Source organism: Bombina bombina, chromosome 4 (genome assembly GCF_027579735.1).
Source record: "Bombina bombina isolate aBomBom1 chromosome 4, aBomBom1.pri, whole genome shotgun sequence".
NCBI lineage: Eukaryota > Metazoa > Chordata > Amphibia > Anura > Bombinatoridae > Bombina > Bombina bombina.
In genome coordinates this window covers 469915894-469941265 of record NC_069502.1, presented here as the reverse complement: position 1 = coordinate 469941265, position 25372 = coordinate 469915894, and the positions used below count along the sequence as shown (strand labels likewise).

The window sequence follows — 25372 nt, the reverse complement described above, 5'->3', positions numbered from 1 at the left end:
ATGTGCATCATTTCTGGTGTATATTGATTCCTACAACCAAAAGAACTGGAAGTTATTACTGTTCACTTCCGGTTTATATAGTGCTAACATATTTACAGTATCTCACAAAAGTGAGTACACCCCTCACATTTTTGTAAATATTTTATTATATCTTTTCATGTGACAACACTGAAGAAATGACACTTTGCTATAATGTAAATGTAGTGAGTGTACAGCCTGTATAACAGTGTACATTTGCTGTCCTCTCAAAATAACTCAACACACAGCTATTAATGTCTAAACCATTGACAACAAAAGTGAGTACACCCCTAAGTGGAAATGTCCAAATTGGGCCCAAAGTGTCAATATTTTGTGTGGCCAACATTATTTTCCAGCAATGCCTTAACCCTCTTGGGCATGGACTTCACCAGAGGTTGCCACTGGAGTCCTCTTCCACTCCTCCATGACGGCATCACTGAGCTGGTGGATGTTAGAGACCTTGCACTCCCCCACATTCCATTTGAGGATGCTCCACAGATGCTCAATAGGGTTTAGGTCTGGAGACATGCTTGTCCAGTCCATCACCTTTACCCTCAGCTTCTTTAGCAAGGTAGTGGTCGTCTTGGAGGTGTGTTTGGGGTTGTTATCATGTTGGAATACTGCCCTGTGGCCCAGTCTCTGAAGGGAGGGGATCATGCTCTGCTTCAGTATGTCACAGTACATGTTGGATTTCATGGTTCCCTCAATGAACTATAGCTACCCAGTGCCTTCAGTACTCATGCAGGCCCAGACCATGACACTCCCACCACCATGCTTGACTGTAGGCAAGACACACTTGTCTTTGTACTCCTCACCTAGTTGCCACCACACACACTTGACACAATCTGAACCAAATAAGTTTATCTTGGTCTGATCAGACGACAGGACATGGTTCCAGTAATCCATGTCCTTAGTCTGCTTGACTTCAGCAAACTGTTTGTGTGCTTTCTTGTGCATCATCTTTAGAAGAGGCTTCCTTCTGGGACGACAGCCATGCAGACAAATTTGATGCAGTGTGCAACGTATGGTCTGAGCATTGACAGGCTGGCCCCCCACCCCTTCAACCTCTGCAGAAATACTAGCAGCACTCATACATCTATTTCCCAACGACAACCAGTGAAACTGCTGTATGGTCTTGCCCACCGTGCTACAGCTCAGTTTCAGGGTCTTGGGAATCTTCTTATAGCCTAGGCCATATTTATGTAGAGCAACAATTCTTTTTTTTTTTAGATCCTCAGAGAGTTCTTTGCCATGAGGTGCCATGTTGAACTTCCAGTTACCAGTATGAGAGGGTGTAAGAGCGATAACAGCAAATTTAACACACCTGCTCCCCATTCACACCTGAGACTTTGTAACACTAATGAGTCACATGACACTGGGGAGGGATAATGGTTAATTGGGCCCAATTTGGACATTTCCACTTAGGGGTGTACTCACTTTTGTTGCCAACAGTTTAGACATTAATTGCTGTGTGTTAAGTTATTTTGAGGGACAGCAAATTTACACTGTCATACAGGCTGTAAACTCACTACTTTACATTGTAGCAAAGTGTAATTTGTTCATTGTTGTCACATGAAAAGATATAATAAAATATTTACAAAAAAGTGAGGGGTGTACTCACTTTTGTGAGATACTGTACATGAATGCAAATCCATTGCATAACATAGACAATGTGATACCCAGTATTTTAAGGATATATATTCCTACAGTGCATGCACATACACTGAAAACATGTGCCGCTGTTGTCTACAGCCTAATCTTACAGCCAGAAGTTATCAATTTGCATCACATCCGGTTCCGTAACTACTGGATGTTGTCACATTGCGTCACTACAGGTTTCGTAAATACCGGAAATTCCCTTAGAATACTATTACCGTTCAGTGTCATGTATCCCAATTTATATAATAAATGCAAAAAATATCATAACAAAATGTACCCAATCTTACAGAATCTTTTTAGCACCCGGAATGACATGGCAATATATAAATTGTGTACCATAGTTGTTAGGTGTTATTTTTTTTTTTTGGGGGGGGGGAGGGTCAGTTAGTGCTTACAGTATTCTACACCTTCACCTGGAACTGAATGGGTTACCTGAACGAGATATCTCGGGAACAGAAATCAGACATGCAGCAAGCCAGTCCAAAAGCTATTCTGTTTATTAGAAGATGCACAACACTTCTTATAGGCAATAGTTACATCATATAGGGTTAAACAGAACAACATCATCTTACACAGTATTTCTCACGCAAGAAAGAAGCTCATTAAAATATAATTGGGTAAAAGAAGAGTTTTAAGGAGTATTTCTATAACAATAATAAAAGTACATCTGGGCACATAGCTCAGCCCAAAGAAAGGCCGTTTGGGCATCATACATAGATAACGGGCTTCCAGGCGCATTGCCAGAAACATTCACAAGGCCATTCTAGCTATACAGATATTACTAACATCTACATATTTCTTGATACAAAATAAGCTGTTATAATAAACCATTCTTAGACAAAATGGATGCCTAAGACAAAATGGCATTGGTAATGCTAATATATCCTAACAATAGTAATATAGAAAATGTTCCAACATATATTCACACTAAGTGATTATACATAATTACCATATACTATATACATATTGGTTCAGATAGTGGATTTACGGTTATATCATATTTATAGTTTGGTCCTACCTACACAGGATGCTGCATTAAATATTGCTATATATTATTCCCATTGACACTTCACATATCAATATCCACAGCCCCATGGTTTCAAAAAGAGATCCCTGCATTTAAGCACGGTATTTGTGTGTAATAATTGTTCTGAAGAAGGGGAAACATATCCCCGAAACGTCAATAAATTTGACCACATGTTTTGATGAAAATCTTGATTAGTTGCTTTTTTTTGGATGCCTATTGAATACAAGCTGAACAGCTAGGTGGTTAACTCCAGGTGGGTGGATTCATTCTTGGTCTTTATATATATATATATATATATATATATATATATATATATATATATATATATATATATATATACATACACACATATTTAGAGATGTATATGTATGTATCTCTATGTTAAATCCCTTATGCCTGCCTTTTTTTCTAACACCTGAGATCTCATATCTTTGAGCCTTTATAACTTTTGTGTGCAATATTTTATTTGAACAATTTTGTATAAGATACTGTTATTTTCAGTGCAACTATACATTGTAATGCATTTTTTAAGTATTTTTAGCATCTTTTTAGTTTTGTGAAACAGTTAGCCAGAGCTCTGAAGTTGCAGTAATCATTTTAGCATAAATCACGATTGCACAAACGCTATCCGTTTACTTTCAACTCATAATATGAGCTGTAAGCCCAATGAGTGCAAACCCTCATGATATACCCATTATCACTTGCGCGCAAACGTTTAAGCTCCAATCTAACCCATAATCTAATAAAAATTATTTAAAAAAATATTGCATAGGATGCCAAACAGATTTTATCTGAATAAGATAATATGGTCTTGAAAAAGGCTTAATTTACAAGCCGAAACGTCAACTTTCTGGATGGAATGTTTATTCTAATATGTTGAATAACATTTAAGAAAATCATTTGAATAATCAGACCTTTGAGTGCCCTCATATGTGTTTTACAGAGGATGAGGATGTTTGGAGAATTGCTAATGTAGTATCTCTCCATAAGATAATGGAACATTTTAGAGTTAAGAATCATGATTTAAAAAAAGACAAACAACTTAGAGGACCACAAAACAGCACTGTTTTACTTCAGGAAGATCTTGCTTAACTAATCTTACTTACTTGTTTTAACTATCTAACTAGTGTTAGACCATTGTGCAACAGTTTATGTAACTTTTCTAGATTTCAGCAAAGCACTTGACTTTGTCACACACAACAAACAAATTTATAAACTGCATTGCTTTGGCCTAGAATCAGAGAGAGCAACACCACAACAAGGGGTCATGAATCATGATCTCAGGTTGAAGGGTAACAGGTTCAGGAGTAATTAAAAAGGGAGGTTGAATTATGGAATTAACTTACATTAGTGTTGGCAAAGGAAAACACTGTAGGAGACTTTAAAATTAGCAGAGATACAGAAAAAAATACCCTATGAACTAATTAATTGTACAGGAAATATATGCAGACTTGTTGGGCTAATGGTTCTTATGTACAATAAAAATATATGTTTCTATAAAAAGTTATCTGTCTCCTGATCTACTCAAAAAGCCTATCATGCTATATAATTATGAATTCCATTTATAAACCAATCAGCAAGCGCTACCCAGGTGCTGAAACTAAAATGGGCCAGCTCCCAAGCTGCCATTCCTGCTTTTCAAATAAAGATACAAAGAGAATGAAGAAAAAATGATAATAGGAGTAAATTAGAATTACTTAAAATTGCATGCTCTATCCGAATCATGAAAGAAAAACATTGGGTTTATTATCCCTTTAAAATCCCTTTAAGATGTCTGTTTAACTCTGTTTCTGTTAGTGAGGGCTGCAATTCTTTACCAACAGGGTTAAAGGTAAGGACATACTTGAAAGATCAATATAATAGCAGATTCACCCCAACACACAATATACCTCTGTGGATAACTAGTAAGACATATAGCCACTTCATTTATTTCTACATATATTAAACATTTTGATGCCATATAAAAACACTGAACTGAATAAAGCCCACCAGTTCCTATGCAAATCCAGCAGTATAGTGTGTTTTTTAGGAACCAGATTCTTGCAAAAACAAAAGTATTACATTGTGCATTTTTAACAAATAACAACTAGATGGCAACCTTGCTAAAAAAATGAAAAAACACCATACATCATAATTTACAAAAAATACTTTTTTTTTCAATGAAATGCATTAAAACATGTACTGTAAGTATTGACTATAACATAAAAAATGGATTATATTTTAAAATAATAACAACAAAACCCTTACTGTTATAACAGAGCCTCCAATATTTTACACAGTGTTATGCATGAGAAAAAAAAACAGAAGTGGGCTTTCCTTCCAAAAAAATTGAAATTTTATTTAATGCAAAAGAAATAAATCATAATGTTGTTACCCAAAAGGATTAATGTCAAAGTTACAAACCAAGGACTAGATTACAAAAGGCTAAAATTAGCAAGTGATTTTGAAATCTCACTCCCACATTAAGTTGAAAGTAAATACGTTCACTTGAGTGCAACCAAATTTAAATAATAATTAAATAATAATGTTTAATACTGTGTTTTACAATTTATTTACTGTAAATATTTCACATTCTAATGTAAAAATGTAAATGTAATTTTTATGTTAAATAAATATTTCTATATATATCTATCTATCTATAAATACCTCTCTCTCTCTCTCTCTCTCTCTCTCTCTCTCTCTCTCTCTCTATATATATATATATATATATACACATATACATATATATATATATATATATATATATATATATATATATATATATATATATATATATATATATAATATATGTATATATGATGTATTTAATAATACAAAAATATTTTTTTCTATCTGAAGAACATTAAAGTTTAAAATATGTGCAACACACTTTGGGTTGCACACATTAGATGTAATGTAATGCAGTGTCAGGTTAATGCACTTGAAGAATTAATTATCTTAAGGTGTGTTATGTAAATATTAAATATAAAATATTTATTAAAATATTAATAATAATAATAAATATTATATATACTATAAAATATACGTATGTATTGTATGGATTTTTTTTTAGAATATATATATATATATATATATATATATATATATATATATATATATATATATATATATATATATATATATATATATATATATAAATATATGACACACCTGGAAAGGGACAATAAACCCAAATTTTTTCTTTTGTGATTCAGATAGAGCATGCAATTTTAAGCAACTTTCTAATTTACTCCTATTATTAATTTTTCTTCATGCACTTGCTATCTTTATTTGAAAAAGAAGGCATCTAAGCTAATTTTGGTTCAGACCCTGGACAGCACTTGTTTATTGGTCAGTTAAATTAATCCACCAATCAGCAAGAACAACCCAGGTTGTTCATCAAAAATAGGCAGGAATCTAAACCTAAATTCTTGCTTTTCAAATAAAGATACCAAGAGAATGAAGACAATTTGATAATAGGAGTAAATTAGAAAGTTGGTTAAAATTGCATGCTCTATCCGAATCACGAAAGAAAACATTTGGGTTCAGTATACCTTTAAGATAAATCATGTCGGGTAAGTGCACACAAAGGATCAATGTACTCTTATTGGGTTTGAACACAAAAACCCAACAGGAGTACACTAATTCTTCATGTGCGCTAACCCGACATGAGTTATCTGAAGGTGTTTTTAATGTTTTTATTAAAAATAAAGTATTAAAAAATATTAATAATTAATGTAAATCATTTTTACAGATGTACTAACATTTTCTAAAAAAATCCATGAAATATATATGTATATTTTACAGTATCTATAATCATTACTAATTATTAAGAATATTGTATATTTAATATTTACAAAACATACCTTAAGATAACTAATTCTGCATGTGCGCTAACCAGACACCGCATTATAACTAAAGTGAAAAAAAATAAAAATAATGTAATTTTTATTATTAAATAGATACTCCTATATATATATATATATATATATATATATATATATATATATATATATATATAATAATGTTAATGTCAAATATGTATCTAAAAATAATATTTTCCTGTAACTGAAGAATATAATTTACGCTATCCTATAGTAGCCTTTAATTAATATAATAATATAATTTACTGCATTCCATCCTTACAAAAAGTCTTGTCCTCAATGTGTATAAAGGCTTTATAACCACTAAATCAAGCGTTGTTAAAAGTTTTTACCTTGTGCACCCAAATCCCGAAGGTACTACAGTACTAATGGGGCGTAGTATGATAGTGATTTAGGATCAGCACTGCATTTCATATGGCAGTAATTATTTGGTGTTTAAACTTGGAAAAAAGCTCTAGGCTCACCACCTCTGCACTAAACCGATGTATTTATGTATATACAAGAATTTGAACAAAACACAATATTTAGGTCTTTGAAAGCTCTGCAGTTCTGTTGTAGCAATTACAAATCCCTCATGCTGGTCATTCAATGGTTTCCTGTCCTCCAGAAGTACACAATGTCAGTTAAAGAGTTGTTCAGCAAAATAAATGACACATAGGGGCATATTTATCAAGTTCCGTATGTAGCTTGATGCCGCTTGTTTCTAAAGACCGCTGCTCCATAACTTGTCGGCCTGCTCTGAGGCAGCGGACAGAAATCAACCAGGTCAAATACAATCGGGTTGATTGACACCCCTGCTAGCGGCCGATTGGCCATGAATGTGAGGGGGGCTGGTGCAATGATAAATGCTGACAGCGTTTGCTGTTGGCATTTATCAATGTGCAGCAGATATGATAAACTACTTCGTATCATGTCCGCTCGCACATTGATAAATATGCCCCAATGATACAAACATGAAAACCACACATAGGGCTAGATTACGAGTGTAGCGCAGTTATGTGCTTGCGTTCACACGTTAAATCCACTAGACACATACTCACGATAAAAGATAGTATATGTGAGGTCGCAAACACATAATCACATTCCCCCATAGACTTTAATAGAGACACGATTTAAATAAAAACCCTAACACCCAACAAGTCACACAAACCCAATCACGGTTATTCAAAAAATGCAAATACAAAAGCTTATATGACACAATGTAAATTCGAATCTTCTGAACATAGCAGAATATGTTGCATATTTTGTTAAAAATATACTGCTATATATATCTGATCGAATTTAGGTTAAATATATATTTATACCTATATATAGATGATTATATATAGGTATAGATATATAAAGATACCTATAGGAATATCTATTTAACAATACATAGAACAAATTCCCCTATGTGAATAACATTGAAATGTACAGTTTTTACAGTAAACACACACTATAACACTTTATTAAATATGAATAGTGCATAAATACATAAATATGATTTTCAAGTTTTCAGCTACATGACTAAAAAGGGCTCCATTGCACTTATATATATGTCTATATAGGTATACATATGTATTTATGTGTTTATATGTGTATATATGGCTGTAAATACATTTATACACATAGAAATACATAAATAAATACACAGTTATACACGCACACACATATATATACTGTATATATATATATATATATATATATATATATATATATATATATATATATTTAACCATACAAAGATACATACTTATTTTGACATGTGTATGTATGTACAGGGAGTGCAGAATTATTAGGCAAATGAGTATTTTGACCACATCATCCTCTTTATGCATGTTGTCTTACTCCAAGCTGTATAGGCTCGAAAGCCTACTACCAATTAAGCATATTAGGTGATGTGCATCTCTGTAATGAGAAGGGGTGTGGTCTAATGACATCAACACCCTATATCAGGTGTGCATAATTATTAGGCAACTTCCTTTCCTTTGGCAAAATGGGTCAAAAGAAGGACTTGACAGGCTCAGAAAAGTCAAAAATAGTGAGATATCTTGCAGAGGGCTGCAGCACTCTTAAAATTGCAAAGCTTCTGAAGCGTGATCATCGAACAATCAAGCGTTTCATTCAAAATAGTCAACAGGGTCGCAAGAAGCGTGTGGAAAAACCAAGGCGCAAAATAACTGCCCATGAACTGAGAAAAGTCAAGCGTGCAGCTGCCAAGATGCCACTTGCCACCAGTTTGGCCATATTTCAGAGCTGCAACATCACTGGAGTGCCCAAAAGCACAAGGTGTGCAATACTCAGAGACATAGCCAAGGTAAGAAAGGCTGAAAGACGACCACCACTGAACAAGACACACAAGCTGAAACGTCAAGACTGGGCCAAGAAATATCTCAAGACTGATTTTTCTAAGGTTTTATGGACTGATGAAATGAGAGTGAGTCTTGATGGGCCAGATGGATGGGCCCGTGGCTGGATTGGTAAAGGGCAGAGAGCTCCAGTCCGACTCAGACTCCAGCAAGGTGGAGGTGGAGTACTGGTTTGGGCTGGTATCATCAAAGATGAGCTTGTGGGGCCTTTTCGGGTTGAGGATGGAGTCAAGCTCAACTCCCAGTCCTACTGCCAGTTTCTGGAAGACACCTTCTTCAAGCAGTGGTACAGGAAGAAGTCTGCATCCTTCAAGAAAAACATGATTTTCATGCAGGACAATGCTCCATCACACGCGTCCAAGTACTCTACAGCATGGCTGGCAAGAAAGGGTATAAAAGAAGAAAATCTAATGACATGGCCTCCTTGTTCACCTGATCTGAACCCCATTGAGAACCTGTGGTCCATCATCAAATGTGAGATTTACAAGGAGGGAAAACAGTACACCTCTCTGAACAGTGTCTGGGAGGCTGTGGTTGCTGCTGCACGCAATGTTGATGGTGAACAGATCAAAACACTGACAGAATCCATGGGTGGCAGGCTTTTGAGTGTCCTTGCAAAGAAAGGTGGCTATATTGGTCACTGATTTGTTTTTGTTTTGTTTTTGAATGTCAGAAATGTATATTTGTGAATGTTGAGATGTTATATTGGTTTCACTGGTAAAAATAAATAATTGAAATGGGTATATATTTGTTTTTTGTTAAGTTGCCTAATAATTATGCACAGTAATAGTCACCTGCACACACAGATATCCCCCTAAAATAGCTATAACTAAAAACAAACTAAAAACTACTTCCAAAACTATTCAGCTTTGATATTAATGAGTTTTTTGGGTTCATTGAGAACATGGTTGTTGTTCAATAATAAAATTAATCCTCAAAAATACAACTTGCCTAATAATTCTGCACTCCCTGTATCTCTATGTTAATTGGACAGCCAACACCAGATTTTTTTGTTGTTTAAAAAGAAAGATAATCCCTTTATTACTCATTCTCCAGTTTTGCATAACCAACACAGTTATAATAATACATGTTTTACTTCTGTAATTACCTTGTATCTAAGCTTCAACTGACTGTCCCCTTTCAGTTCTTTTGACAGACTTGCATTTTAGCCAATCAGTACACACTCCTAGGTCACTTCACGTGCATGAGCTCAATGTTTTTTATATGAAACACTTGAACTAATGATCTCTAGTGATCAAAATGCATTCAGATTAGAGGCAGTTTTCAAGGTCTAAGAAATTAGCATATGAACCTCCTAGGTTTAGCTTTCAACTAAGAATACCAAGAGAACAAAGCAAAATTGGTGATAAAAGTAAATTGGGAAGTTGTTAAAAATTACATGCCCTATTTAAATTATTAAAGTTTTTTTTTGGACTTGGCTGTCCCTTTATTTTTCTAACACCTGAGACCTCATATCTTTGAGCCCTTATAACCTTTTAAGGCACAGACAGTGTAATATGAGTGTAACTGTACTGTTAAAGGTATTTTTGATGTGTTTTGTTTTGATAATGTTTGCGCTCATGCATTTCCATTAACTTTTAACTCGAAATACGAGCAGTTTTTAACTTTCACGCAAATTGGCACAAAACCCTATATCGCTAGTGTGCAACAGTTACATCACCACTCGTAATCTAGCTCGTATTAAGAATAAGTATCAAACAACTTGAAACAAAGTTGTAAATGGTATTGAGAATACTTTTAGAACTGTCCAAACAACAGAAACACCAATCAGTTAATTCCCTTGACCCTCTTATGTATTATTATGCAAGACTAATAAATAAAAATGGACACATAGGATGGGTTGTAAAGGCCGCAGCTCCACATTTATTAGAGAAACATATTTAAATAACCAAAAATATTTCAAACAATTATTAACTAATTAAACTAAACCCCAGAACCTCAGGAGGTGCTGGCCCACATTCTAAACAGTTAGCCTCCCCTGCACCCAGGGGGTACCTCTTTAACCAACCACTTAATCCACCCAGCAAGCACCCCCCGCCAAACGAGCTGCGACATGCTAACAGTTAGGGAGGGAGGGAGAAACTGCTTCTCCCATGCTGCTATAAAAAAGAGGCCGTACTTCCTGCTGGCCCTCCTTTTTATGTGCGTTCCTCCCCTTCAGCAGATCTCCTCCTCGAAATCACTGTAAGCCTCCAGAATGTGCAGGGAGTCACCCTCCACCTCAAACAATTCCATGTTTAGGTTCTGATCAGCTGCTGCCTCATTACAGCCCTCTGCAACAGGAAGACACAATTATGAGACCCCCCTTCCCCCAGTTGAGGTCGTCAGCAACCCGCCTGTCCACCAGCAGCCCTGTGCAGTCCGGGCAACCCTCCAATGTCCCCCCCCAAGTGGGACCCCGCTAATGCCCTAGCACCACTGTCCCCACCCTCGGTGCCCCACAAAAATTGCCCTGTCATCCCTGTCTTAGCTTGCGTTCCCCTGCCATAGCGACATCCAGGTGGAGCCATAACCACTGCCTGTCCATCCTATATGGTACCCTTAAGGCCACCCCCAGGAGCCCCCCCAAAGGCCGCCCTCATGGGTGACTTCACATGGTGCCCCCTTCCTCCTATCTTGGGCCAGGTCATGTCCCCCAATATTCTTCCTTTCTGCTTATTCTTTTTTTTCTTGGCCAGGCATTATGCTACCACCTGGCCAAACCCCCCTATCCTTGCGCTAAAACCCCTTGGGCCAATTCCCTGACCTGCTGCCACATCCCTATCTTACTTCCCCTTTCCTGGACGAATGTCATAATGCCAGGCCTTATACACCCTAGTCTTTATTGCAACCTGCCCCCAACCATGCACCCTTCCCCCTCCTTCCCCTTTTATTCATTTCTTTATTATATTTTTTATTTTTGTGGTCCACCCGCTCCCTCTGCCTTGTAGCGGCTCCCCCTTGCTAACCCCCATTCAATGGTGGTGCAGGGGTACTTACCGTTGCCTCCTGCCATCGCGCTGCTTCTCCACGTGGCAGCCGGCTGTTACGGCCTAGTCCCAGGTCCTGAAACCCGTGCCCCGGATGCTGGAGTAGCTGCTGCCGTTCGGCCTCTCCTGCCTCTTCACCCTCCGGCGTGGATCCTTCTCTTGGCTTCCCCTTCGCCCTTTCCACAGGGCTCAGCCAATCTGGTAGCTTTGACCGCCGTGAAGATTGGGTCCTGCCACCTCCCTCAGCGCCGACCGCTGCCTCTGCTGTGCTCCCAGCTCCCTCCTCTTGTCCGATCTCCATCTTGCTGATGGTGGGAGAAGAGAAACTGCTTTTTCCACGCTGCTAGAAAAAAGAGGCCATACTTCCTGCTTCCCTCCTTTTTATGTGCGTTCCTCCCCTTCAGCAGATCCCACCCCTTGCTCGATACCTTGAGGGTCAAATGCCCTCCCCTTCCATTTAACTCGCTCTGGGGCTTTCTCTATTACAGATTAATTTTTGGGTGGAGCTAGCCACCAATAATAAAGATAATGAGTTACATTGGGTCCTATAACCATGCCAAAAATCAATTTTTATGACTGATCAGCTTATTAGAGAACTGTACAGCTTACAAACCAAGCTCACACTAAAGAACTAAAGATAAATTGCCAAATAGAGATATGTTAGTTAGTTTTACCCCAAGGAACTCAATTGGTACTCCTACAACTAGGTAAGATGTATGACAACACATATATTTAATTGTAGTTTAATAAGGAAAGGTCAGTAGAGAAATTATAATTTGTGTAGGTAAAAGGAACAGCAGTTTGGTATATATTTATATAGCTACCCAGCCATGCTTTGTTTATGTACAGTTTATAGTATTGTCAAGACACAGACAATTTGTGGATTCATAAGGTGTAAAGGTAAATTCTGATTCTATGATTTGTATAGAACTCATCATATAGTTTTGCCAATGTGCATAAAATGAATATGTATTTCAATATTGCAAGGAAAATAGAGGTATTAAGTTGTACTAACAAGGTGTCTCTTCCCGTAAGGCAGTAATCATATTTCATCAACCAGGCAGTCTGAAATCTGATTTTATATGGCATATTCCCTTCTTCACATGTCATTTAGAATGTACAGAATATTCAATGACAAAGAGGATTCTGGCAAGGTTTTATGGAAATCCCTGCCAAGTGCACTTTTAGTCCCTTAACTATGATATCATTTAGTTTCACAGAATTATATAGCCCCTCTAAGAATGGGAATTTCAGAGTATACACAAAGAAATCTGCATTTTTATTTCTCAAACAACTCTATTTTGGCTGGAGAGAATGTTAACTGTCATTGCTTAGGGATCCAGCTGAGAAACAAGTAGCAATAGACACAATGGTTATTATGACCCATGCTCTCAACAAAAGATTTTATTTCCTATTCCAGATGTGTAAATCACTAAAAAGCATTAAAATGCTTTTCAATTTCCAAAACAGGAACATAACAAATTTCAGTACTAGCTAACCAGTTTGGTCCTTTGAAATGATCCAATTTACTGCACGAGTGGTAATTGCTCAGTATTGTTTTTGCTTTATATTTTAGAAAATAAATACCTTAAAGCGTGTTCTTCCTGCTCTTTATTTTAATATGGTCACAATCACCTAGATTTAGAGTTTTGCGTTAGAAGGGGTGCGTTAGCTACGCATGTTTTTTTCCCCCGCACCTTTTAAACAACGCTGGTATTTAGAGTTCTCTGAAGGGCTGCGTTAGGCTCCAAAAAGGGAGCGTACAGGCATATTTACCGCCACTGCAACTCTAAATACCAGCGTTGCTTACAGACGCGGCCAGCTTAAAAAACGTGCTCGTGCACGATATCCCCATAGGAAACAATGGGGCAGTTTGAGCTGAAAAAAAACCTAACACCTGCAAAAAAGCAGCGTTCAGCTCCTAACGCAGCCCCATTGTTTCCTATGGGGAAACACTTCCTAAGTCTGCACCTAACACCCTAACATGTACCCCGAGTCTAAACACCCCTAACCTTACACTTATTAACCCCTAATCTGCCGCCCCCGCTATCGCTGACCCTTACATTTTATTATTAACCTCTAATCTGCCGCTCCGTACACCGCCGCAACCTACATTATACCTATGTACCCCTAATCTGCTGCCCCTAACATCGCAGACACCTATATTATATTTATTACCCCCTAATCTGCCCCCCACCAACGTCGCCGCTACCTACCTACACTTCTTAACCCCTAATCTGCTGACCGGACCTCGCCGCCACTATAATAAATGTATTAACCCCTAAACTGCCTCACTCCCGCCTCAAAAACCCTATAATAAATAGTATTAACCCCTAATCTGTCCTCCCTAACATCGCCGACACCTAACTTCAAGTATTAACCCCTAATCTGCCGACCGGACCTCGCCGCTACTCTAATAAATGTATTAACCCCTAAAGCTAAGTCTAACCCTAACACTAACACCCCCCTAAGTTAAATATAATTTTTATCTAACAAAATAAATTAACTCTTATTAAATAAATTAATCCTATTTAAAGCTAAATACTTACCTGTAAATTAAACCCTAATATAGCTACAATATAACAAATAATTATATTGTAGCTATTTTAGAATTTATATTTATTTTACAGGCAACTTTGTATTTATTTTAACTAGGTACAATAGCTATTAAATAGTTAATCGGATTGAACTTGAATCTGATTGGCTGATTCAATCAGCCAATCAGATTTTTCCTACCTTAATTCCGATTGGCTGATAGAATCCTATCAGCCAATCAGAATTCGAGGGACGCCATCTTGGATGACGTCCCTTAAAGGAACCTTCATTCGTCGGGAGTCGCCGGAAGAAGAGGATGGATACACGTCGGCTGCTTCAAGATGGTCCCGCTCCGTGCCGGATGGATGAAGATAGAAGACGCCACCTGGATGAACATGCCTACTGGTCCAGATGTCCTCTTCTTGCCGGATAGGATGAAGACTTCGGACCCTCTGGAGGACCTCTTCTTGCCGGATAGGATGAAGACTTCGGACCCTCTTCTGGACGGATCGGTGATACCCGGCGTGGTGAAGATAAGGTAGGGAGATCTTCAGGGGCTTAGTGTTAGGTTTTTTAAGGGGTGTTTGGGTTAGATTAGGGGTATGTGGGTGGTGTGTTGTAATGTTGGGGGGGGGGTATTTTATGTTTATTTAAATGCAAAAGAGCTGTTTTCTTTGGGGCATGCCCCGCAAAAGGTCCTTTTAAGGGCTGGTAAGGTAAAACAGCTGTTAACTTTTTATTTTAGAATAGGGTAGGGCATTTTTTTATTTTGGGGGGCTTTGTTATTTTTTAGGGGGCTTAGAGTAGGTGTAATTAGTTTAAAATTCTTGTAATCTTTTTTTATTTTTTGTAATTTAGTGGTTTTTTTTTGTAATTTAGTTTAGTTGATTTAATTGTAGATAATTGGAGATAGTTTAGTTAATTAATTTATTTATTGATAGTGTAGTGTTAGGTTTAATTGTAACTTAGGTTAGGATTTATTTTACAGGTAATTTTGTAATTATTTTAACTAGGTAGCTATTAAATTATTATTATTATTAACTATTTAATAGCTATTGTACTTAGTTAAAATAAATACAAAGTTGCCTGTAAAATAAATATAAATCCTAAAATAGCTACAATATAATTATTTGTTATATTGTAGCTATATTAGGGTTTATTTTACAGGTAAGGATTAATTTATATAATAAGGGTTAATTTATTTCGTTAGATTAAAATTATATTTAATTTAGGGGGGTGTTAGGGTTAGACTTAGCTTTAGGGGTTAATACATTTATTATAGTAGCGGCGAGGTCCGGTCGGCAGATTAGGGGTTAATACTTGAAGTTAGGTGTCGGCGATGTTAGGGAGGGCAGATTAGGGGTTAATACTATTTATTATAGGGTTTTTGAGGCGGGAGTGAGGCGATTTAGGGGTTAATACATTTATTATAGTGGCGGCGAGGTCCGGTCGGCAGATTAGAGGTTAAAAAGTGTAGGTAGGTAGCGGCGATGTTGGGGGGGGGGCAGATTAGGGGATAATAAATATAATATAGGGGTCGGCGATGTTAGGGGCAGCAGATTAGGGGTACATAGGGATAATGTAGGTTGCAGCGATGTGTGGTCGGCAGATTAGGGGTTAAATTTTTTTATTAGAGTGGTGACGATGTGGGGGGACCTCGGTTTAGGGGTACATAGGTAGTTTATTGGTGTTAGTGTACTTTAGAGCACAGTAGTTAGGAGTTTTATGAACCGGCGTTAGCCCATAAAGCTCTTAACTCCTGACGTTTGTCTGCGGCTGGAGTCTTGTTGTTAGAGTTCTAACGCTCACTTCAGCCAAGACTCTAAATACCAGCGTTAGAAAGATCCCATTGAAAATATAGGATACGCAATTGGCGTAAGGTGATCTACGGTATGGAAAAGTCGCGGCCCTGGAAAGTGAGTGTTAGACCCTTTCCTGGCTGACTCTAAATACCAGCGGGCGGCCAAAACCAGCGTTAGGACCCCCTAACGCTGGTTTAGACGGCTAACGCAGAAATCTAAATCTAGGCAAATGTTTGTTTGGCTTTTAACTTTAGCCTATTTAGGGCTAGATTACAAGTGACATATATAGCACTTTCGTAAATACAACAATAACAATAATGTGGTTAACATAGCAACTATATGTAAAATAAAAATCAAATGTGCAACTAAAACCATACACAAATGTTAATAATAATAATAATAGATACAGTATCCTTAGCACTTGGAGGGGAAATTTTAAAAACAAACTTTATTTGAAATTGGTTAAAAGTTCCATATACATGCAGGAATACAAGGAATGCTGTCTTGAGTCATAGGATATATTAATAATAATAGACCAATATGCAGACACCACCAGAAGTAAACTTTAAAAAATTACAAGTTGAAAGTAAAAAGTTTGGATGCGAGTGAAAGCCGATGCGCACTAACTTTAGAACATCGGATATTGCAACCGCACTAACTTCTTTTCCCCAGAAACTTCAATGGAGAGCACAAACTGGAAAAAACTAACACTTATCGCTCGCACAATAACCCAACAGTAGTTGAACCTACATAAAGGTATATACAGATATAAATAGGAATATCTATTTAAAAATACATAGAACATGTTCCCCTATGTAAAGAACATTGGAATGTAAAACAATTACAGTACATACACAGTAAAACATATTAAATATAAAAATGTAATTACAATTATTTTTCATAATTTCAGGTATTTGAGTGGAAAGGTCTCCAAAGTATTTTCAAAATATGTATATATGTGTATACGCATGTATATATTTGTTTATATGTTTACATATATATATATTTATATATATATGTGTGTGTGTATATATAAAACCACAATTCCGAAAAAGTTGGGACAGTGTGGAAAATTAAAAAACAAATAAAAAGTCATTTGAAAATTCAATTCATCCTGTACTATGCTGAAAACACATTATTAACACATTATTTGATGTTTTACTTTGCAAATTTAATATATTTTTGAAAATATACACTCATTTCAAATCTGATGACTGCAACACACTCCAAAAAAGTTTGGACAGTCGACTTTATACCACTGTGTTTCATAACCTTTTCTTTTAATAACACTTATTAAAGGGACAGTAAACCTTAAAAATAATGTTATATAATTCTGCACATAGTGCAGAATTATATAACATTATTTAGGTGCTATAGCCATAAACGCCTTTTTTACCTTTTAATTTGCTAAAAATATGGAGCTTTTACAGACCCGCTCTCTGCTCTCTGCTGAGCTGGTCTGTTATTTTTAGTCAGCGCATTGGGCCAGCTGTATAGTCACAGCCCGGCCCGACCGCGCCATAGCACTAAGTGCAGCTCGCTCCTGTGACAGGAGCGAGCTACACTTAGTCTTATGACGCGGTCAGGCCGGGCTGTGACTATACAGCTGGCCCGATGCGCTGACTAAAAATAACAGACCCGCTCAGCAGAGAGCAGAGAGCGGGTCTGTAAAAGCGCCATATTTTTAGCAAATTAAAAGGTAAAAAAGGCGTTTATGGCTATAGCACCTAAATAATGTTATATAATTCTGCACTATGTGCAGAATTATATAACATTATTTTTAAGGTTTACTGTCCCTTTAAGCATTTGGGCACTGAAGAAACCAATTGGTTAAGTTTAGCAAGCAGAATTTTCCCCCATTCATCCATTATGCATTTCTTCAGCTTTGCAACTGTATGTAGCCTCCGTTGCCTTATTTTGCGCTTTTTAATGCGGCACACATTCTCAATAGGAGACAGGTCAGGACTGCAGGCAGGCCATGCTAGCACCTGCACTCTCTGCTTACGCAACCATGCGCTTGTAATCCAGGCAGAATGTGGTTTGGCGTTGTCCTGCTGGAAAATGTAGGGACGTTCCTGCAAAAGAAGACGTCTGGATGGCAGCATATGTTGCTCTAAAATGTATCTTTCTGCTTTAATGGGACCCTCACAGATGTGCAAGTTACCCATGTCATAGGTACTGACACACCCCCATAACATGACAGACGCTGGCTTTTGGACCTGATGCTGATAAGAGCTTGGATGATCCTTTTCCTCTTTGGCCTGGAGAACACAACAGCTGTTTTTTTCCAAAAACTATTTGAAATAATGACTCGTTGGACTACAAAACATGATTCCACTGTGCTACTGTCCATCTCAGATGAAACAGAGCCCAGAGAAGTTGGCGGTGCTTCTGGATAGTGTTGATGTATGGCTTCTGCTTTGCATAGTAGACCCTTAACTTGCATCTGTGAATGCCTGGGTGAATGGTGTTGATTCACAAAAGTTCACTAAAGTATTCCCGAGCTCATGTCAGTATATCTATTACAAACTCATCATCCAATTTGGGCACAGCACTATTCCTTCATTCAACAGACTCTTGAGAAATAAGGTGGCAGGGGATACTGTTAACCCTCAATAACATACATAAAACAAAAAATCCAATGGCATGATTAAGGCCAGTGGGCCTAAACACTACATAATATTTTACACAAAAGAATAAAGTAAGAGACTGTATTTGAAATTACCTGTGGTGCTGTGGGATTTTTTATTTTATTTACATTACAGACTCATGACGGTTTCGGGATCGAAAGATCGGAGATCACATGCATTCAGAAGTGGTTTTCGGCCTTGCCATTTACGCACTGAGTTTTGACCAGATTCCTTGAATCATTTAATTATATTGTGCACTGCAGAAGGTGAAATGCCCAAAATCCTACCGATCTGTCTTTGGGGAATGTTGTTCTCAAAGTGTTGGATTATTCACTGACACATCTGTTGGCAGATTGGCAAGCCTCAACCCATGCTTGCTCTTGAAGGACTAGGCCTTTTTTTGGAGGCTCCTTACCATATATACAATGATTAAAAGATTGCCTCACTTGTTTCACATCACCTTCTTATTTCAACTTGTCACTATTAGTCCTAAATTGCCCCTGTCCCAACTTTTTTGGCGTGGGTGTGTATTTCACAAAGTAAAACATAAAATAATGTATTAATGATGGGTTTTCAATATAGTACAGAGTGAGTTGAATTTTTTTGCATTTTTCATACTGTCCTAACTTTTTGGAATTGGGGTTGTGTGTGTGTGTATATATATTTATATATATATTTAGATATGTATGTGTAGGTATAGATACATTATAGCACTTTCTATTTAAATACCTTGTCATATACCATCTACCTTTGAACCTTTTAAATTTTAATATTTATGTGAATGATTTATGTCAGATGCTCACTCCGTGACCTTTCTGACTAAGGGTAGGTCCCGGTATCCCAGTGGGCCAATCGGGCACTGTTTACGTTGTGTTTGGTGCAACGTTTTTATTTAGCCCTAACCCTTTTACGTGAGTACTTGAGTCATGCTAACCCAACAAGCTCAAATTTAGTTTGTGCTCATGTGGTCGTGTTCACTTTCAACTGATTGAAAGTTAGTGTGTGCATGATATTTAAATATTGCGCACACGCTAACGTTAATGGGTCACTAGCTCTAGTGTGGTCTTGCAAAATAAGTTGTTTTAGAATCTTCAAAGTATGAATCAAGCTGTTTAAAAATTGAAACAGAATATGTATAATAAGTTTAATTATTTAAGTAAATGCATATAATTTTCAGATTATTTTCCACTAAGTTCCTGAACTGAAAGAAATTTTAATTAAAAATGCGCTGTCATCCGTATCATGATATAAAATAGGACATTAAACAGTAACTAAATGGTAGATATAATGATCTACTTTAAGCAAAGATTAGTCTGAAAATATTATACAGATGTAATTTTTAACCCCTTTGTGACAGCCGCCGTACCGTGTCCTGCTGGCGTCACAAGGGTTTCCGGGGCTGTAGGAGTGCTGGTCTCGCCAACAGCTGCAAGACCATGCTCAGGCAGTCAGCCATGCAGAAATAGCAAGGTATTGCCTCTATGTGCCAGACCTGCACTTCTAATGCCCTGGAAGCCCTTGCAAGAGCTGATATTTACAGTAATGTGGCCATCGTGAAGGGGTTAAATTATGTTGCTTGTCTAAATATAAAATAAATAAGGATAAAGTTTTAGCTTGTATAAAGTAATGGGTGCCATCTTGTTGAAACTTAGGTTTACCCTTACCTCTCTCTTTTGCTGAGGACAATTAGGGACTTATATAATACAGGCAATAATTTGTCCAAATACTGATCTGTGCAAAGAATGACTATGTAGCTATCCAAAATAACTCCCCGCCTTGTTTCAACATTATGGCGCCCATTACTTTAAACTTATAATCTTAGTGGAATTGGAAAGCACACAGTTTTCAGAGTTAAATTAAATTAAAGGAACAAAAATAATAATGCAAGCATATTGTAATAAACAAAACTAAACATTTTATATAGCAATTTCAAACTGTTTAATGTCCCTTGAAATGTGAAATAAACCTAATACATCAGTGTCAGGTATGTACTCTCTACAGGTATACATTTTAGGGGTACATATCTGCCAATGACAATTTGTACAAAAAAAACAATCAATCAATGATCATTAAAAAGAAGTTCACCTGACAATGCAGTATTTATATTTAAACATCTTCTACTGATGTATTAGTTCAAATTTAAGTTTCATCTGTTTTTACTTTACTTTTTTAGATACAAAAAAAAGATATTTAACATTTTTAAATGCTGCTTTTATTAACAGTATTTTCCTATTGTGTATTACATTTTTTTTTAATAATGAGAAAATAATTCATTGTGTAGCCCATTAACAAATCTTGACAATTCAAAATACTTTTCCCCCCACAGAAGACCCCTGGATACATTGTTCCCAATGCAACAAAGGGTTCTGGGTAAGATATGCAAATTAAGTTCACAATGTCCCACCTTTTTGCTTCAATCTGCTTTTAGGTTTAGATTCTGCATAGTGAAGGATTTTAATCTCACTTTTCACTTCTCCATAATTTTAAAAGTAGTTAATTTTAAAACAAAAAGGAATATCCTTTTTTTCTAAAGGAAAATAAGTTGAGTTTGCATAGGTAAGTGATATACATATATGCATGATGTTTGTTTATGGATTCTTTGATAATTCTATGTCATTCTAACATTCCTAAAGATGCACTTCATGTGCAATCAGCAATTAAATAATTATTAAAATAAATCCCTTAAAACAGAAAAATGGGGCCTATCTATCAAGCTCCGAAAGGAGCTTGACGGCCCGTGTTTCTGGCGAGTCTTCAGACTCGCCAGAAACAGCAGTTATGAAGCAGCGGTCACAAAGACCACTGCTCCATAACCCTGTCCGCCTGCCCTGAGCAGGCGGACAGGAATCGCAACAATCCAACCCGATCGAGTACGATCGGGTTGATTGACACCCTCTGCTGGTGGCCCATTGGCCGCGAGTCTGCAGGGGGCGGCGTTGAACCAGCAGCTCTTGTGAGCTGCTAGTGCAATGTTAAATGCGGAAAGCGTATTTCTCTCCGCATTCAGCGATGTCTTGCGGACCTGATCCGCACTGTCAGATCAGGTCCGCAAGACATTTATTAAATATGCCTCAATATATCTGATTTGTTTCATTTGTGTTTCCAGGAAATTCATCTGGTTCTGGAACATGCACAATTCCCACAAATACTTACTGATATGAAAGTTTTTATATAAATATATATGACATGGCATGCTTACAGTTCTACGTTTTATAGTCCTCGGGTACTGGCAACTTACAAGATTGTCAAAAGCTGCTCTAAATGATAACCATGGAAAACTGTAGAGACGCTGAAAGCTATCCTCACTTTTATAAATGTCACTGATTGTGTCCATGGAAACAGTTATCACAACATGAAATCATGAGTCCCTTGGACCGTCCAACAGTCCCTTATCTTATCTGGGTTTTGATCATGAAATTGAATTCCCTTCATAGTAGTGGGAAAAAAACTATTTTTGCTTTACAGGGGTACAAACAAAAGAAAAATAATGGTAGTATAATTTAGTCTGGGAATATTAATAAACATACATATGTTATTTAGTTATAGGATATAGTAGTATTCATCACATAAGTAGTAAAAAGCAATTGAGAACTTTTTGTGTGTAAATAACACAAGTCACAATAGTTATAACAACATCATTTTAGTTTAATCATAATCTTAAATGACACAGTAATCACACATTTCCTACCCTCCATATATGAAAAAGCAACATCTAAACACATTGATAATTCTTAATGAAAAAGGTTAGTTTTTACATTTAAGCTAATATGGCTGTTTCAGTTATATGCTTCCTATAAATTATCCTTGGGCAATAGACCTGTTTCATCAATGCTCACTGGCTCAGAAGAACTTCCTGTAAACATTGGTTGATGGGTACTTCCTACTAATGCACAATGAGCATGAGCACAAAGTTATTATGAACCAATAAGCATTACCAGGGAATGTTCAACTGATATTTGTCTAAATGTAACTAAACATTAACTTCATATATTAAAGGCAAAGCATATGTAAGCATGTTTAAATGCTGCTCTTTTATACAGATGAGAGAACATTTTTGAGTGCAGTGCCCCTTTAAGATATCTCACATTTGAGATTATAAAACATATTTAAAACCAGTAGCCTTAAAGACTAGATCAGTTTTATCTGAATTTACTCTACTGATGCTCCTAGACACAGGTTAAATTGACTCTCCCTGACTTTTCAACCCACATATCCCTGGTCATGTAAACACAGTTACATGTCTGTTTATTTTAATGCACAAAAATATATCTACTTAAGAAATATCTATACACTTCCCAACATAGTTTCTAATTGGCTGCACTGGATTTTCAAATGTTTAAAAACAGAATGTAAGCCAGTAGGGTGAATAGTGCAATGACAGCCAAGAAAGTACCCCAGCAATGATGGGGAAATTTGATTAGATGTGAGATCACGAGATTTCTGAAAAAAACGTATTTCTCCCAAGTGAGAAGATATTAAAGTTTGTATACAATGAACCTAAGTATATTGGTGCTGTCAGTTACTGTACCATATCATTATTTATTTGGATAAAGGTGTCTTAAAAAATCTTCTGGATGTAATAAACTATTTGCAATTTATATTTCTAATCTTCTTCTGAATTTTTATTGACTTTGTCATCATTTTGTTATGATATGAATTTTCCTTCAATTTATCTGCAAACACAAACCCAGCTGGAGATGTACATGAAAATGCTGTTCTCCAGCTGCTTCAAGCTAATTTTCATATCAAATAGTGATGACAGGTACTGTCCCAAATGATTTATTCATTCACTGCACTGGAAGGTAAAGCATGTTTGCCAAAGATAATTCCCTAATGCCACTATGGCTATTATGCAATTTTCAATTAATATTAGAATGCTTCTAATTTCTTACACAGCTTTCAAAACAGAATCACTCAGTGATTTCCATTCTTTAGTACTCAATAGCCATCATCAATACTTAAGAAGATGTGCTTGAATGCCAGACATCTACTGATATATTTATCTTAATCTTGCAATTAGATTTCAGCTATTATGTTCAATACCAAGGCAAGTATTTCACCATACAGTAAATGTAAATTGAATGCTACCTGAATGCCTATTGATGAACGTCTCTTCTTAAGAAACTCATCTGATCTTGATGTTAGAACCGCCTTATCGCTGGTGGTCCGGACAGAAATGCTCTTACTCTCAGATGCATGGCGTTTTGCTGCAGCAGTCTCCAGGGCTAGGCTCATGGCCTTGTTGCTATCCAGACTGTCTGTAGAGTTATATAACCCCCGGCCTTCATGAGGCCAAGGGGATATCCTTTGAGTCCTTCTGTCATGATAGGCATCTTGGGTAGACTCTGTGCTGCTCTGTGCTGTCACCGAGATCAGTGGCTTGGAGGTGGTGCGAGGTGGAACTGGAGGTGGTGTTTTTTTGTAGTTTGAGTATGAAACAGCTGTACAGGAGATGAAGAAATGTTCATTATTTTAGGACATAATGCTTCTAATTTAGAGCCAACTTCAAAATAAATAAATCACAAAAATAATTGTGGTATAAGTTTTAGAAGGGATAAATCAAACATGGCTTTAATAATGAGAATTAACATAAATGTTAGATATAAGTAGGAAGAAAAAAGATATTTATAAAATATCCAACAAGCATTAAATTACATAGAATCTATTTCTTTGTCATTATGTAAACTGGCATAAATTACAGGGAAATATAATAAAGTCTTCCAGAATAAATAACTTTTAGCAGGTTCTACTGCATAAATAGACATGATTTCAGGTTTATATACGTATATGTGTGTGAATATTCTTAAGAAACAATACTAGCACTCAATATGAATTAAACGGACATTAAACAATAAGGGCTAGATTAAAAGTGGTGCACAAACAATTGCGCTAGGGTTTTTGCTGTTTAAATTGCACTAATATTATCATGATTTCATTGGTACAATCTTGATTTACGCTAGAATCCTTACCACAATTTCAGAGCTGTGGTTAACTGTTTTGCGAAATTAAAAAAGTTGCACAAAACTGATCTAAAATACATTACAAAGTATAGTTACCCTCATTAACACTGTCTAATAAAAATTATTGCAAAAAAATATTGCACACAAAAGTTATAAGGGTTCAAAGATATGACATATCAGGTGTTAGAGAAAAAAAGCAAAGGGCTTTAACACTGAGATACATACATATGTCTAAAGATGGATTTGTATGTATATATAGATTTCTATCTATGTGTACATATATATTAATGTAGTTATATGTATTTACAGACATATATACATATATATACACATAAATATATATGTACAAATATATAGAAATATATATATATATATATATATATATATATGTGCATTAGAGTATTTTGCTGTAAAGTAGATGAAAACAAGTAAAAGCACATTCATGCAATATTCATATTTAATAAAGGTTTAAACTATGTATTTACTGTAAATATTTTACATTCCAATGTTCTGTACACAGCAGAATATGGATTTATAAAT

At 36.4% G+C, this 25372-nt stretch overlaps 1 protein-coding gene across 1 annotated transcript in view; it reads right to left on the bottom strand.

Moving 5' to 3' along the window:
* Window positions 1-25372, bottom strand: part of DLGAP2 (DLG associated protein 2) — a 709652-nt gene that overhangs the window by 204933 nt on the left and 479347 nt on the right. The window contains exon 7 of the mRNA XM_053710360.1: window positions 23961-24313. Within this exon, the coding sequence (XP_053566335.1) occupies window positions 23961-24313 (353 nt within the window). The remainder of the gene's footprint in view (window positions 1-23960; window positions 24314-25372) is intronic.